Below are 13,964 nucleotides of genomic sequence, written 5' to 3' on the forward strand. Positions count from 1 at the left end.
CAGTCTGCCCTTGGGGCCAGAGCTCCTCACGGCCACTGTGTTACAGATGACACCTTGTTCTGGATTCCTCTCCTCCCCAAGGAGGAGCCTGATCTCGTTCACATTCCTCGTAGGAAGAATTAAATCTTCATTATAAACACAACATTTCTAACACCTTATGCAGCCCTGTCAGGCCACAGGCAGTTCTGCAACTATTTGAATTCATGGCACAGAAGCACTTCTTAGGAACACCGACATTATCAACAGAGCTTCAACAGCCTCTTGAGGCATTTCAGTAGATCTGAGAACACACTCGTGTCTTTTGATTTCTGATAAACCGAAACATTTCCCCTGGGGCTTAATCAGATAAAAGAAAACAACATAAAACCTCAAAAAGCTTTTTTTTTTTTTTAATGTATTTCTTCTTCCTTTCACCTCACTGCCAAACTTCTTTGTATTCCAGGTAACATTATTGGTTCTGGAATCTTTATTTCCCCAAAAGGAGTTTTGGAGCACACCGGCTCGGTGGGACTCGCGCTCATTATTTGGGTGCTCGGAGGAGGGATCGCTGCTCTTGGATCACTATGTTATGCTGAATTAGGAGTGACTATCCCTAAATCAGGAGGGGATTACTCCTACGTCACAGAGATTTTTGGTGGGTTAGCTGGGTAAGTGCCATATCTCTTTATAGTCATTTCAAAACATGTTTCTTTAAATATTTAATGAGGAAAAGACATATAATCCTGAAATGAAAGGGAATACTTGTCAAAAAAGTGCTTTCATAAAGTTATCATTTCTATTCGCACTAAAAGTACCCCGTTGTCCCTATGTGAGAATCCTGAATCTGCCTTTTCAGTGAAGGCAACAGACATTTTCTCTTACTGCTCTGACTCAAAAATCAATTACAGGAGAAATGGTGCTAGAAAGGGTGATGCTCTTGCATGTGTGCCATGAATTATTAGTACCTGGTATTTGAGAAGCTTCGTACATCAGGGAAGCAAGACTGCAGCTATTCCCTATAAACCAAAGCCATCCTTTAACCATCAGTTATGGTTAAGACAACAAATATTTCCTCTGGCTTTACATGGTCTTGAACAATTTTATGCACCTGCCTATAGGAAGATCAAGACAGATTTGCCCATAGAAGTGTGCTGGGTTTAGGGTGCTAGCTTGGAGCACTGGTTCATTTACCACAATGGTATAAAATAATATTGTAGCATAAACACAAAGAAGGGGAAATGCTAACCCGAGAAACAATTCATCTTTGTCAATATGGCTAAGAGCAGCATGGCAAAGGGAGAGCAGACAAGCAAGAACAGGTCTCCATGTTATATTTTAGTGCATTTTTATTGTATGCTTGACAAGAAGAAAAATGCATCTGCTGACCTCTATTCATAACTCAGTAGAGAAGCACCTAGGCACTTTGGCCAACGCAATCACTTGAAAGAAAAGAGGCTGTGCAATGTGCTGATCTTTTATTTGTGAGGGAAATAAATAAATAAAAATGCACTTCATGAAGACCAGCATCAGGGAGCAGGGAGAAGATCCATTCTCCCCTCCTGTGCACCATCTCCTTTCCTGTGCTCACCGGGTCTCACTGGGGCCACCCAACACCCCTCCGTCGGCCGCAGGGCTCCGCAGCCGCCTCCTCACACAGCCTCAGGACAAGGCCCGCAGGAAAGGAAAGGGCACAAAATTCAGTAAATAAACACAAGTGCTGTCCCGGGAATATCGCTGCAAAGGAACCCAAAAAATCAGTTTTCACCCTCAGTTTCCCAAAAGCAAATGATTTTTGCTTTCTGGGACGGAAGGAAAGACAGAAGTAAAAAGCCAGATAAAGCGAGTCCTGGATTTAGTTGTTCCTCAGACCACTCTTGGCTGAATGCAGATAATTTGCATTGCACCAGTGTCAGGCTGTATGCTTACTATGAAAAATATACTTCAGTGATCACTGCACTCCGTTTGTCTGGGAACAGAACAGCTATGTCATCTCCCTAAGCAGAGGGCTCGGTCTTGCCTGACAGCATTGGTTTTTTTTTTTGTTTTTTTTTTTTTGTGCAATGAAAGATTGCACAAAGAGAAAAAAAAAGACATATCGTACAATCTGTATCCAAAAAGTACAACCTTGCCATCCAAAGAAAAATAACACTAGCTCCTCACTTCCAAAATGGCTTTATCTTTACTCCCAAGAGAACAAAATCATGCTGTAAGTAGGACAAAGAGTTGCCTTAGCCAAGAAGCTTTCTGGTGTGTTTTTGGGTACCTTAATTTAAAAGCAATTCAGAAAGCTGTCTTTCAGCAGGGAGTTATCAATGACTTTCTTAAAGAAGGTTTCAATAAAGTAGACCTGGAATTACATCCTGCTGCTCTTTGCTAAACCCACCACCTAAAGCCTGGAGTTTTGGGGAACATTTACAAGTATTTTACATTTTCTACTTCAAACATGCATGCTCTTCCATCTGCACCTTGGTACCCACATCTTTGAGCTGAAGCAGCTTGGGAAACCTCTCCTAATACAAAGAAAACACCCCATCCTCCCAAACTTGAATTTTCTCTTCTGATTTATCCTCACTACAACAAAGACTATGAAATTTAACACGTCAAATAATTTTCTGAACAGTTTTGCCAGTGGCAAAGAAGAATAGTTTGGTCTATTAACACAAAAGATTTTATTACAGGAGCAGGTGAGGTACCAGACTCAGACATTATCACTTCCCTCTGCCACCAAGCCCCTGCCCAAGGCCAGGGACCAACAACCCCACTGGGGACCTTAACAGGGCACCCAAAATATCACCAAAAGCAGCAGGGATGGTGAAGATGAGCACAAGCACCAGGCAGCACTGAGACTGCACCTGCCTCCAACATGGACCTTGTCTAGGGAAGGAGATGCCAGCAGCTCCCGGGAGCCAATTCAGAGGGATGGATCTCATACCCAACAGCAGATCCTTTGCCTTTATTTTCATTTAGCAATCACCTGGGTTTTAAGCAGCATTTGTATAGGAGCAGACTAACTGCAGGGAATTTATTATGTCCTCTATTGCCAGAGCAGAGTAATGGAACACGATGCATTTGCATACATATGGATTTTAATGTTTCTACAGGTCATAAAAAGTACATTACCCAAAATAGTAAATAATAGGCTTAATATGTGTCCTTGCAGAAGAGAATGAATAAATTTAGCTTCATGAAAGACTCATTAGTGCATTTCTGATAAATACAACTTTCCAAATGCTCAGCAATAACACTGCAAATAATGTTGCTTTTTCTTCCTCAGTAGTGATTGATGACTGAACCTATCATGGTCTTAACATAAATCATAAGTACTGAAGCCAACGGAGAGCTCTAATCCAAAGCTTTGATAAATGTCACCCCAGACTACAAGTAACACATGCTTCAAGTGTACTTGTACGTTCCCATTTTCTCATCGCTGCAAAGTCTCGAGTTTTCAGAAACAATAATTCTTTCAGCAATGTGAGATGATGTTAATAACAATGTAATTTCTTTGAAGTAATTCAGCCTTTTTTGCTGTAAGATGAACTGCAGTGCAGTCTATTTCAAACCATTTGCTTTTGTTAACAGTGCCCAAGCAGAGCACACACTGACTTTATTTTTACAAGCTCCTTTGATTCCACATTAGCTTATATATAATGCAAGACGCTCTTTGGAGCACAAGGGCAACACAAATACAGACTGGGTAACTGTTTGCACCAAGTTCTCCTCAAAATCCCAGCCACATCTGCCTCCACTACGCAGGTCCTGGTCCCCCAGGAGAGCAGGGCCATCACTTTCCACCTAAATAGCTGGGCCAGGAATGAGGCGCACGGCACCACTGACGCTTCAAACTGCTCCTAACCCAACGGTGGCTTCGCAGCCATGGCCAGACACCCTCCTCAAGACACCCTGGGGCTGGGGCAGGCAAGGTCTGCTCCCCTCCACCACCACCAGCAGCAATCCCCATCACCAGGGTCTTCCCCACAGAACTAGGCTTCAGCTAAAGCTTCCCTTAAGAAAAGCCTACGTCTTAGGCACACTCTCCTTCCCATTTTCATGCAACCTCTTATTTGATAATGTCACTGCGTTACCCTCTGCTAAAATTCTGCATTTACTTTAATTGGTATTATCAATCCTGCATGGATTCCAGTTCAGCATGAAACAAATTGACTGTCAGGAGTCTACTGAATTATTCACATTTCCATTAAAGTGTATTGTACCAAATACTAACTTTAATGCACCTTACTTTACAACACAGAAACAAGGGCCAACTTTGCTTGAAATATTCCTTTCAGAATCCCTTTCTGACAATGTTTTTACCTTGTTCCATTTCTCTGAGCTGCAGAACCTCTTTGGGAAGCAGATAAAAATCAACAGAGAGGCTAACAAGGTCCATAGGCAGCATCTCCACCTCACATAGGCAGGTGTGACTGCCATGATTGCCCCAACCGGCAATCAAAGAGGGCCCCCACAGCTGGGGCTGCTCAAGGACAACAAGATCTGAACTTAAAGCCACAAACAATCATTAAACCTGAACTCTGTCAAAAAAGAATCATTTTGGTCTTTTGCTCACATGAGGTGCCAGCAACTGAAACCTTCAGGCCCCCACATTTTGTACTCAATTCTTCTAACACTGACTCCCACCCTGCAACCAGGGTCTCCAGAACCACCAGAAGCGAGTGAGAAACAGCAAAGCAGCAGTCACCCAACGAAACTTCACTGAACCATAAATGAAAGTATTGGAAACCAAGCAAAGGCATTGCTCAGAAATTAAAAGGAGAAAACATTGCATTTAAATATATATACACACTTATCTATATTGTGTTATTTGGGAAGGCAACCAGCTTTTGCATCATGCTGAACAGTTCACATAATTAACTTGAGGGTAGTTAAAAAGCAAAACGAAGCATCATACTTCCCCTTATTTCTCAGCAACAACAAACACAAGCAAAATAAGGAGCTGGGAAACACTCACCGGGCAGGAAAGAGGAGCAGGCAGGCAGCAGCACCCCAGGCGAGCCCTGCTAAGGAGCATGTTCCCTCCATGGCCCGAATTTAAGGGGCCAGCCCCAAGAGGGGCCATGGCCACGGGCAGCCTGGGTTGGGTGGCCCGGGGTGGGGATGAGTGGCCCATGATGAGGATGGCTGTGCCTGACTTGGGTGTTAGGTTATTTCACTTGGTGGTGTTGCTGGTGCTGCACAGCCTGCATGCTGTGCTTGTGCACAGATACGGATGAAGAGGGGTGCCTACGTGTATATATATTATACATATAAAATATATATATATATATGCATAGAGACATGTCTGTGTGCCCATGTGTGTGACAAGAAGCATTTCACTTTCTTGAAGCCACTGCTTCTCACCACAGAAATAATAATATTTTAGAAGGAAACCAGAGTATTTTAAACACAGACTCCATTGCTACACTTAAGAGAGGGGTTTCTCCTTTTCACCAAGCTGAGGACAGCTCTGGCCTGGGACACGGCTGCGGCACATCTGTGTGTCACCCACGGCATGGCTGTGTGTCACCCTGGCGCATCCCCACGTCACCCCCACACTGCTCTCTCTGCTCCTCCTGTGTCCCCAGGTTCTTGCTGCTCTGGAGCGCGGTGCTCATCATGTACCCCACCAGCCTGGCTGTCATTTCCCTGACATTTTCAAACTACGTCCTGCAGCCCGTCTTCCCGAACTGCATCCCACCCTACAACGCCTCCAGGATCCTCTCCATGGTGTGTTTATGTGAGTATTTACTTCTTGGGCACATGAAGCCTGGCCTGGCTTTGCCCAGGAGCCACGAGCTGGGATGGTTCCCCCCTGGAACAGTCAGCCCTGATCCCAGCAGGAAGCTGCTGGCGCTCATTTCCCTGCTGGCTTCCCAAGCCAAGGACAAGCCGGGGCTGGACCACAGCTCCTCAGGGCACATGGGGACAAGGGACCCCCTGCCCTGTCCCTGCACACTCAGCCCTACACACAGCTCCCGGCAGCTGCCTCCCTGCCTGCTCACTGCCTGGAATTTTAGCTCTTCCCGAGATGTGTGCAAGTGGGAGTGCATAAGAGGCACAACACGCTACTGGCTCCGAGTTAATTACTTGGATAGCTAGTGAGAGTGGATCAGCACTAACAGGAATTAAGACATCCACCATTTCCCTCGAGAAGCCAGAAATCCCTCCATGCAACCGGCACTTTGAACATTAATCAGGCACATTTAACAGAGCCCGGGGAAGCCCCAAACAGCAGAGCACGGAGACGGGAAAAGCAGCTGGCTGCAAGGGATCCCTCCTGCAGATGCAAATTTCTCCGGAAAAAGGCATTTTCCCTCTCACCCTTGGGCATGGCCAGCCTAAAGCTCCCTGTAGAAATGCATGCGCCAGCCTATGTTTCTTAGTGCTTTTAATGTCTGTTCTTGAGTAAGCTCACTGCTTATTCGATTCAGAATGTGCCTGACCTCAGCCTTTGCTCTGCAGTGCTGCTGACCTGGGTGAACGGCTCCAGCGTACGATGGGCCACGCGCATTCAGGATATATTCACCGCAGGAAAACTGCTAGCCCTGGCTCTTATCATTACCGTGGGCTTCATACAGATCTTCAAAGGTACCTGCAGCCTGGCCACTTTCACACTGCTACGGTGCTCCTGACTTGACTTTGCCCCTGCCAGCGCACTTGCCACGCTGCTTTCCACCTATATAATCAGACAGGATGAACTCAGGATTTCTAGCAGGGAGGTTGCAGGGAGCAGGGCACCGGCTGCCTCCTGCAGCCCCCAAACCCACTGCCACCCACGCTGGACACACGCAACCCACCTGAGAGCCCGTATGAAAGGACAAGGGCAGGTGCATCAAGCTGCATCCCATACATGACTAAGGATGCGGAGTCAGGAAAGGCAGGAGGAATCAGCCGTATCCTCCTCATACAAGCTTGTTTCTGGGCTGCATCGCTGTTTCTGGTCAAATACAGGGCTGCACTGACAAGTCAGGGATATTGCAGTAGGTTTGCAGAAAACTCATAAGCAGTTGCAGCATCCTCAAATTCTACTGCTCTGGGTTCTACTGCATTGAATAAATGATGTTGGGTCCGGCTCAAGAAGACACCTAGCTCATTTTAGGCCCAGGAACAGTCCAATTTCCTTAAAAAATTCACTTTGAAAATTAAAGATAGACCAGTAAATGCCTTGCTGATTCATTAACTTAATGAAAAGCACAAAACACAAAAGGCTTATGATGTTTTTGTCATGTAGATAATGAGTCACATAAAAAAAAAAAAAGAAATATGACATTTACAGGAAAGCAGAAAACTTTTTTCTTAATGGTAATAGTCCCGCAGTTTTGATAAAATCACCCAGCCCCACAGATATTTTATTTTTCACTATTTCTGCAAAATGATACAAAAATCCTGTAAAGAAAAACTGCATTAAAAGCAGGCAGAACTTGACAGCTTCAAGGAGTTGTTTTGCAAAGGTTGCTGCAGGGTCCTGGTCAGGAGACTCATCACTGAACTACTTTAGCGTCATGCAAAAAGAGAGAGAGGTTTCCTGTCCTAATTCCCGTCACCCCTCCTAGGCAGCGGGGCTCTCAGACGTAACCTCTCACTTGTGCTCCGTGCCCAGGAAACTACGAGGAGCTGGCACCAAGCAACGCATTCAAGTTCTGGATGACACCGTCCGTGGGGCATTTAGCCCTAGCTTTCCTCCAAGGCTCCTTCGCGTTCAGTGGCTGGAACTTCTTAAACTATGTGACAGAAGAATTAGTTGATCCCCGCAGGCAAGTATTCATTTCTGTGTGATCCAAACCCCTCTGAGGCACTGGAGCCATCTGTTAATATCATCTATGAAACAGGCTGTTATTTAGACCAGGTAACAGTTAACTTAAAGAAATACTAAAACTAAGAATGTATTGCACAAATTGCACTACCTGCACCAGAGTAACTTATGTACTGAGTTTCATCCTTATGGCAAATTATACATTGCTTATATAGTAGAAAATTAACTGTTGATGAGATACCATCCAAATCTCTGTAGGGAGAGTCACAGGCTGCTGTTAGAATATTTCTGAATTATCCTGGAAGTGTTTTGTTTTTTCACCCAGAGGGAATCTTGCACCTGAAAGAGCAGATCAGAGAGTCCCAGCGCAGTGGCAGGTGCTCTCCTGGCCACGTCCTGCCTTGGGGACAGATTTGTGAAGCTGCCTTTGCCCTCGCTGCTGCCCGCAGTGCGGCTGCTGGCCTCCCTGTGCCAGGGCAGCGATGATAACACAGCCGGCAATGGGCTCTGCAGTGATTTATCACCAGCAGGCTGGATAAGCCTGGGGCAGAGCGATTTTTGGTTTAGTAAAGCAAAGCTCAAATGTTGCAGCATTTCTGAGCTGATAAAGAGGAATGATGAATGCCACGAGCGGCTCCTGGAGCTTCAGTGACTGACGGGCGCTCAGTGCACACAGCAATTAGACAAGGAGATATTTAAGATGTTAAACAGCCTGGCTGGGAATAAATTAAAGCTGCAGTATTCCAAGCAGCGCCACACGTGCCATCACATTTGGTAAAATATAGGTGCGATGCTGTGTGTGCACAGAAATGTTGGGGTGAGGAAAGCCTGGTAAAGTGTTCTCTCAAAAAAACACCAGCACTTTAAGGGACTGCCACAATATCAAATACCAAATAATGAAAAATTATGACTTAAATAAGGCATGTGTTGCCTTATTTGAGAAATAATAAGAAAAAAGGATTAACAGACTTTTCTATTATTTCAGCCTTTGAAAGTAAAGATATATAAAAGTAACTATATAACCAAAAATAATCCTACTTTTACTAAATCACTTCAAAATCAAACAGTGTATAATGCATATTTACTTATGTTTTCTTTATCTGACATACATTAAAAAGCACCTGTAACTACTTTAAATACAGGACTGTCTAAGCATCCAGTTCTAAATACAATCTCTGCATTGGCAGTTAAGTAGTTCCTTAGGACTGAGCGAGGTTGCAGTCCCTGAGCAGCCAAGGCAGTGGCTTGGGCAGCAGGAGCCGAGTCCCTTGCAGAGCAGATGGAGATGAAGCCAAACACGGCATTTCACTCCACAGCTGAGGTCCATCCATAGCACAATTGAGAAACAGCTTTTTCAGTTTTGGCTAACATACCACCTGAATCCAAATTCCCAACCCAGTGTGAGCATGTGGTATCTTTTGTCCTACGGAGCAACACTTTCCAGACATGAAGTTTGGGACAGTTTTAGTCCTCCCCAAGCCGCTCGTGCTCTCGGTTGGCAGCTGCCTGAGAAACAGCAGATGAAACTCCCTGGGGGTATAAGCGTCCCCGGGCTGTGCCGGGTTGTTGTGCTCTGTCTGTGTCTGACTCTAAGTTCTTATCTACCCTCCTAATTCTTTTATTAGGAACCTACCTCGTGCCATATTCATATCCATCCCATTGGTGACATTTGTGTATACGTTCACCAACATTGCATATTTCACTGCCATGTCACCCCAAGAGCTCTTGTCCTCCAACGCTGTGGCGGTAGTAAGTAAACCATTCCCTGGATGTCTAAAATACACTTTGATTTCAGTTCTATGCTTTGCAGTATATTTCAGTTTCTCTGCCTTCTGTTGCTTTAGACATTTGGTGAAAAGTTACTGGGCTATTTTTCCTGGGTTATGCCAGTCTCAGTGGCCCTATCTACATTTGGAGGAATAAATGGATACCTTTTTACCTCATCAAGGTTAGATGGAGTACAATTTTATGAACATTATCTAATTTGGGGAGGGGCTGTTTTAATTTAATTTGCTAAAGAAATGCTAGCTAGACATTTTGGATGTTATAGAGCATGAGATCATGGTTGGGCATGTTGGATGCATTCGGTTATGAATTGCTCTGTGTCAATCAGCAAATGTCATATTCAATTGCAAACTCTCTTGCAAATAACCCTTATGAGCTACTGACAGTGTCTGCAGATATGGAATAGTTCACAGTGAGAGTCAAATGCTTCTTTAAAAATGGAACCAAAGTAATTCTGCATCAATAAAGTTGCAGTAGCTACAAGCTTAGCTGTGCTTAGCTCAGAAAGTAGTTACAGGGCCGTGTGCTGTTCCCAATTACAGACACATCATCCCAGCACCGGAAAATCCCCTCTCAGGCAAGATGTTATGAGCGCACACTGCTGATAGTGGGACTAGAAGCTATAAACTCCATTCATATTAATTGATGTGTCTGGACTTCATGAAAAAGTTCTATGTTTTTGTAAGGAAACCATCCAACTCCTAAGCATCCTGGAAAAGTTTTTTATCTTTGCTCTTTCACAAGTATTGTGGGGTACAGCAAATCTGAGTGCACACATAGCAGGCTATGCATTTAAAGATTAAAAATGTAAGACATGTTAAGCCTTAGCCAAAGTCCTCGAAATAGTTTCAGTAAAATCTTCACGCCTTGTGGTGCTCACCCTGCCCAGGACAAGGAGGATGTTCCTGTGACAGAGAAGGGACAGGTTTCTGTCCACAGCCACAGAGATGATCAGGGTTGAAGACCAGCAGGTTTTGCTGATTACCTTAGCAGTTAGAGGCCTAGTGTAAATAGCCCTAACTAGGCCCTTTTAAAGGCCTTAGTTTAAATAACTTATACCAGGTTTCCTAGGAAGTCTCTAGTGGAAATACGAAATGAATTGTGGTGTCCCCAGGCTCACACCAGCATGTAGCGACTACATCTTCCAAGGTGCTCCTTGGCCTCTTTGGAAGGTGGGAGTTAGAGGCCGCGTGCAGCTGGACAGCGCCGGGGCTGCCGCCCGCGGCGGACTCAGCGCTCGCGCTCCTCCTTGCAGGCTCTGCTTCTCCGGGGCCCGCGAGGGCCACTTGCCCAGCCTGCTGGCCATGATCCACGTGGAGCACTGCACGCCCATCCCAGCCCTGCTCGTCTGCGTAAGTGCCGCGCGCCCCGGGCACACCGGTGCGACGGGAGCCCCGCGCCGCCGGCTCGGCACACCGCGGGCCCGGTGCCTGAGCAGGGCGGCCCTGGCGCCCCCGATGTTCTCCAGCCTCCAAAACAATCAACAATTGTTTCGTTGATCAAAACAATTCCTTAATTACGTGCAAATTGCAGAGCCAACACAACATGTGGATTACTCACTTGGAGGTATTTTAAGGCATCTTGGCATAAAGAGCACTGCTAAGAAATACTAATTTCTTAACAAATAGAAATAGAGAAACACACCAAAGGCAGATGCAATGGCAAATCAGGTCAGACTTCAGGGAAACTTAATGAATATATTTGGTTCTTTTAAGGTTTCTAATGAATCCCCAATCCTCTTCCTGCTTTTTCAGGAAGAAAAGTTTTGGCAAGGAAGAAGGGCCTCCTTAGCATGTCCAGGGAGGCCTGTGTTTTTACTAATCCTCTCTCTCAAAAAAAAAAAAGACAGACACACACAATCAGGGGCCATAAATGACAGATATTTAACTGCCCTTTGCCTTGATTTGGGTTGGTTTTATTGCTTCTCAGCTGCCCTTTCTGCTGAAGGCTTAATGAGGACATGCTTCTCTCCACAGTGCTTGGCCACGCTCATCATCATGCTTGTTGGGGACACGTACACGCTGATTAACTACGTGTCATTTATTAACTACCTCTGCTATGGGGTGACCATTATAGGCCTGATCGTGTTACGCTGGAAGAAGCCCAAGATCTTCAGACCTATCAAGGTGAAAAGGGGGACACTGGACGTCCTGGTTGCAGCAGCAGTGCCAGGGGTGGGACACTCGCACCACGTTCCCTGTCCAGCTTTGAGGAACTCCTTATTTGGGTACCAAGCAGTGATGTTTTAAGGTCTCGGGCAACATCTCCCAGTGCCATCAGTACAAAAGCAGGATACCAAGACAGACCCTAGGTGAAAGATTACTGGGACTGATGGAAGAAAGACAGAGGTGAAGTGAGGCATGCAGGAAGGCCCAGGGTTAAGGCTAGGCACAATGCCCTCAAGATTTGGCCATGTTCTGCTCTTAATTGTGGTGGTTTAAGGCCAGTGCTTTTGAATAGGCAAGAACCATGGTGGTGCAAGGCTGCTGCCACATGTCCCATCCCATCCCATCCCATCCCATCCTCCGGGGTTGGCCGGCCGTGGCAACCACCTGCTCAGCTCTACTCTGCTCTCTCCTCTCAGGTGAACCTCCTCATCCCGGTCACTTACCTGGCATTTTGGGCTTTTCTGTTGATCTTCAGCTTATACTCAGAGCCCGTTGTCTGTGGCGTTGGACTTGTTATCATTTTAACTGGAGTGCCAGTGTTTTTCCTCGGAGTCTACTGGAAGAACAAACCAAAGTGTGTCAACAGGCTAATAGGTAAGCACAAGCTGTGCTCCTCACCACAGGTACACAGGGGCTCCTCTTAACCTCCCATGACTCAGCCGACCCCTTCCTGGGAACGGGGCGCTTGGTTTTTCCATCACGGTCCTTTGGGCAAGAGCCTTCCCTGTGCCAGGGCTGCCCAATTTCATCCTGCCCATGCTCTGAGTTGACCTGAGCCCAGGTTCTCACGCTGCCCCTCAGGAGAGCTGCGGGAAGGGCATTAACCCGTGGGCGTTTGCTCTTGCAGAGTCGGCGACGTGCTGGGGCCAGAAGCTGTGCTTTGTGGTCTACCCGCAGCGGGGAGGCGCCGAGGAGGACGACGTGCGCAGCGGGGCGCCCGCCGGGAAGTAACGGAGCAGCCCCAGGCCCGAGGAGCTTCTTGTTTACATGCTGATTTTTGAAAAAAAAATATTAAGAAGAAAAAATGTTTTTCTGGAAATGTTCTTAGAGATCCAATAGTGAAGCCCGTAAAGTGAGCTACATCCTTTTTGGCATGGGTAGCTTCTAGGTTTTCCCTAAAAAGAATAAAAGAAAGAAAAAAAAAAAAAAAAGAAAGAACAGAAAAAAAATAAAAAATAAAATAAGGCGCTGGTTGTTTTTTTCTGACAGCGTACTTGCTTGGCAGGGCAGAGCAGCACAGGTTCCGCTCTGAAACCTGCCCTAGCTGCCAGCAGGGCCTGTGAGGGGCACAAAGCCAGGCACTAGGGCAGCCCCAAGGCAGACGCGCAGGGCAGGCCGGGCACCGGGCACCGCTGCCGCCCTCCTCGCCGCGTCCCCTGTGGCATGAGCCCCAGCAGGGGCAGGGGCAGTTTCACGGCTCTAGCTGCAAAGAGCAGAACTGCAGCGGCCCGAGCTGCTCCGGTGGAGCCCGTGCCGCGGATGCGGGGTCATCGCTCCAAGCAAGGGCACCTGAGCACGCTAGGAGCAAAACGTGCAACGTCACCATTCACACATCACTCGGTGACATTAAAAAAAAATAGTGACAAAGTCTCAGGAAACCTCATTTTTGACATTTTTGCAGACAAGGAGCTGGGTTTCTGTATTGAGAATTAAAAAAAACCTCATTGCAATAATTCTTCGAAGCTCATTTTGAACCATTTCTTCAAAGCTCAGTACAGCGCTGCTGCCAACGGGACGAAGGAAAGAAATGTCCTGGCGTTTGTTGAGGCTAGAGCAGTGGGAACTGAAGGAATAAAGGAACCAAACCTGACATATTGCTCTCTTTTACTAATGTGTCAGGTGACGCTTCACATTTCTTTGAAGACAAATCTCGCATTTCAAGTATGTTCACTGAAGTAACAAGCCTAAATCATTCTCACATCAGATGCTCTTTAGAAGCTGTTCTGCATATTTTATTTGTGGCAAACCGATAAAAAAAAAAATCTAGTTCATTATTTAGCTAATTCACAGAGATCTGCTGTTGTAGCAATATGGCCATTTTCATACCAAAGAATCCTTTGAAAATATAAAATCATAGACTAGCTCTAGGCAATATTCTCAGTAACTGCTTTTCTGTTGCAATTTCTGAAAGCACAGATTAACAAATTCAGTAACCTTGGCAACAGCCATATGAATTTAATTTTAAAACTATTTTTCTGTATATTACAGGCCTTTGTACAAAAATTAAGGGTTCATTAATCTCTTAGTTTGTCAAGTACCATATTCTTGACAATACATTTAAATTT

The 13,964-nt window shown here is 45.8% G+C and overlaps 1 protein-coding gene across 1 annotated transcript; it reads left to right on the forward strand.

Moving 5' to 3' along the window:
* Positions 1-447: 447 nt before the first annotated feature.
* Positions 448-12,661, forward strand: SLC7A10 (solute carrier family 7 member 10). Its single transcript, XM_026042387.1, has 10 exons — positions 448-647; positions 5,559-5,710; positions 6,436-6,561; positions 7,574-7,727; positions 9,352-9,475; positions 9,571-9,674; positions 10,767-10,863; positions 11,488-11,637; positions 12,096-12,273; positions 12,527-12,661. Exons 2-10 carry the CDS (start codon positions 5,590-5,592, stop codon positions 12,628-12,630), a joined length of 1,158 nt encoding a protein of 385 aa, XP_025898172.1. The 5' UTR covers positions 448-647; positions 5,559-5,589; the 3' UTR covers positions 12,631-12,661.
* Positions 12,662-13,964: the final 1,303 nt, after the last annotated feature.

This window comes from Nothoprocta perdicaria, unplaced genomic scaffold (assembly GCF_003342845.1).
Source record: "Nothoprocta perdicaria isolate Ctin4 unplaced genomic scaffold, notPer1 scaffold_30, whole genome shotgun sequence".
Classification (NCBI taxonomy): domain Eukaryota; kingdom Metazoa; phylum Chordata; class Aves; order Tinamiformes; family Tinamidae; genus Nothoprocta; species Nothoprocta perdicaria.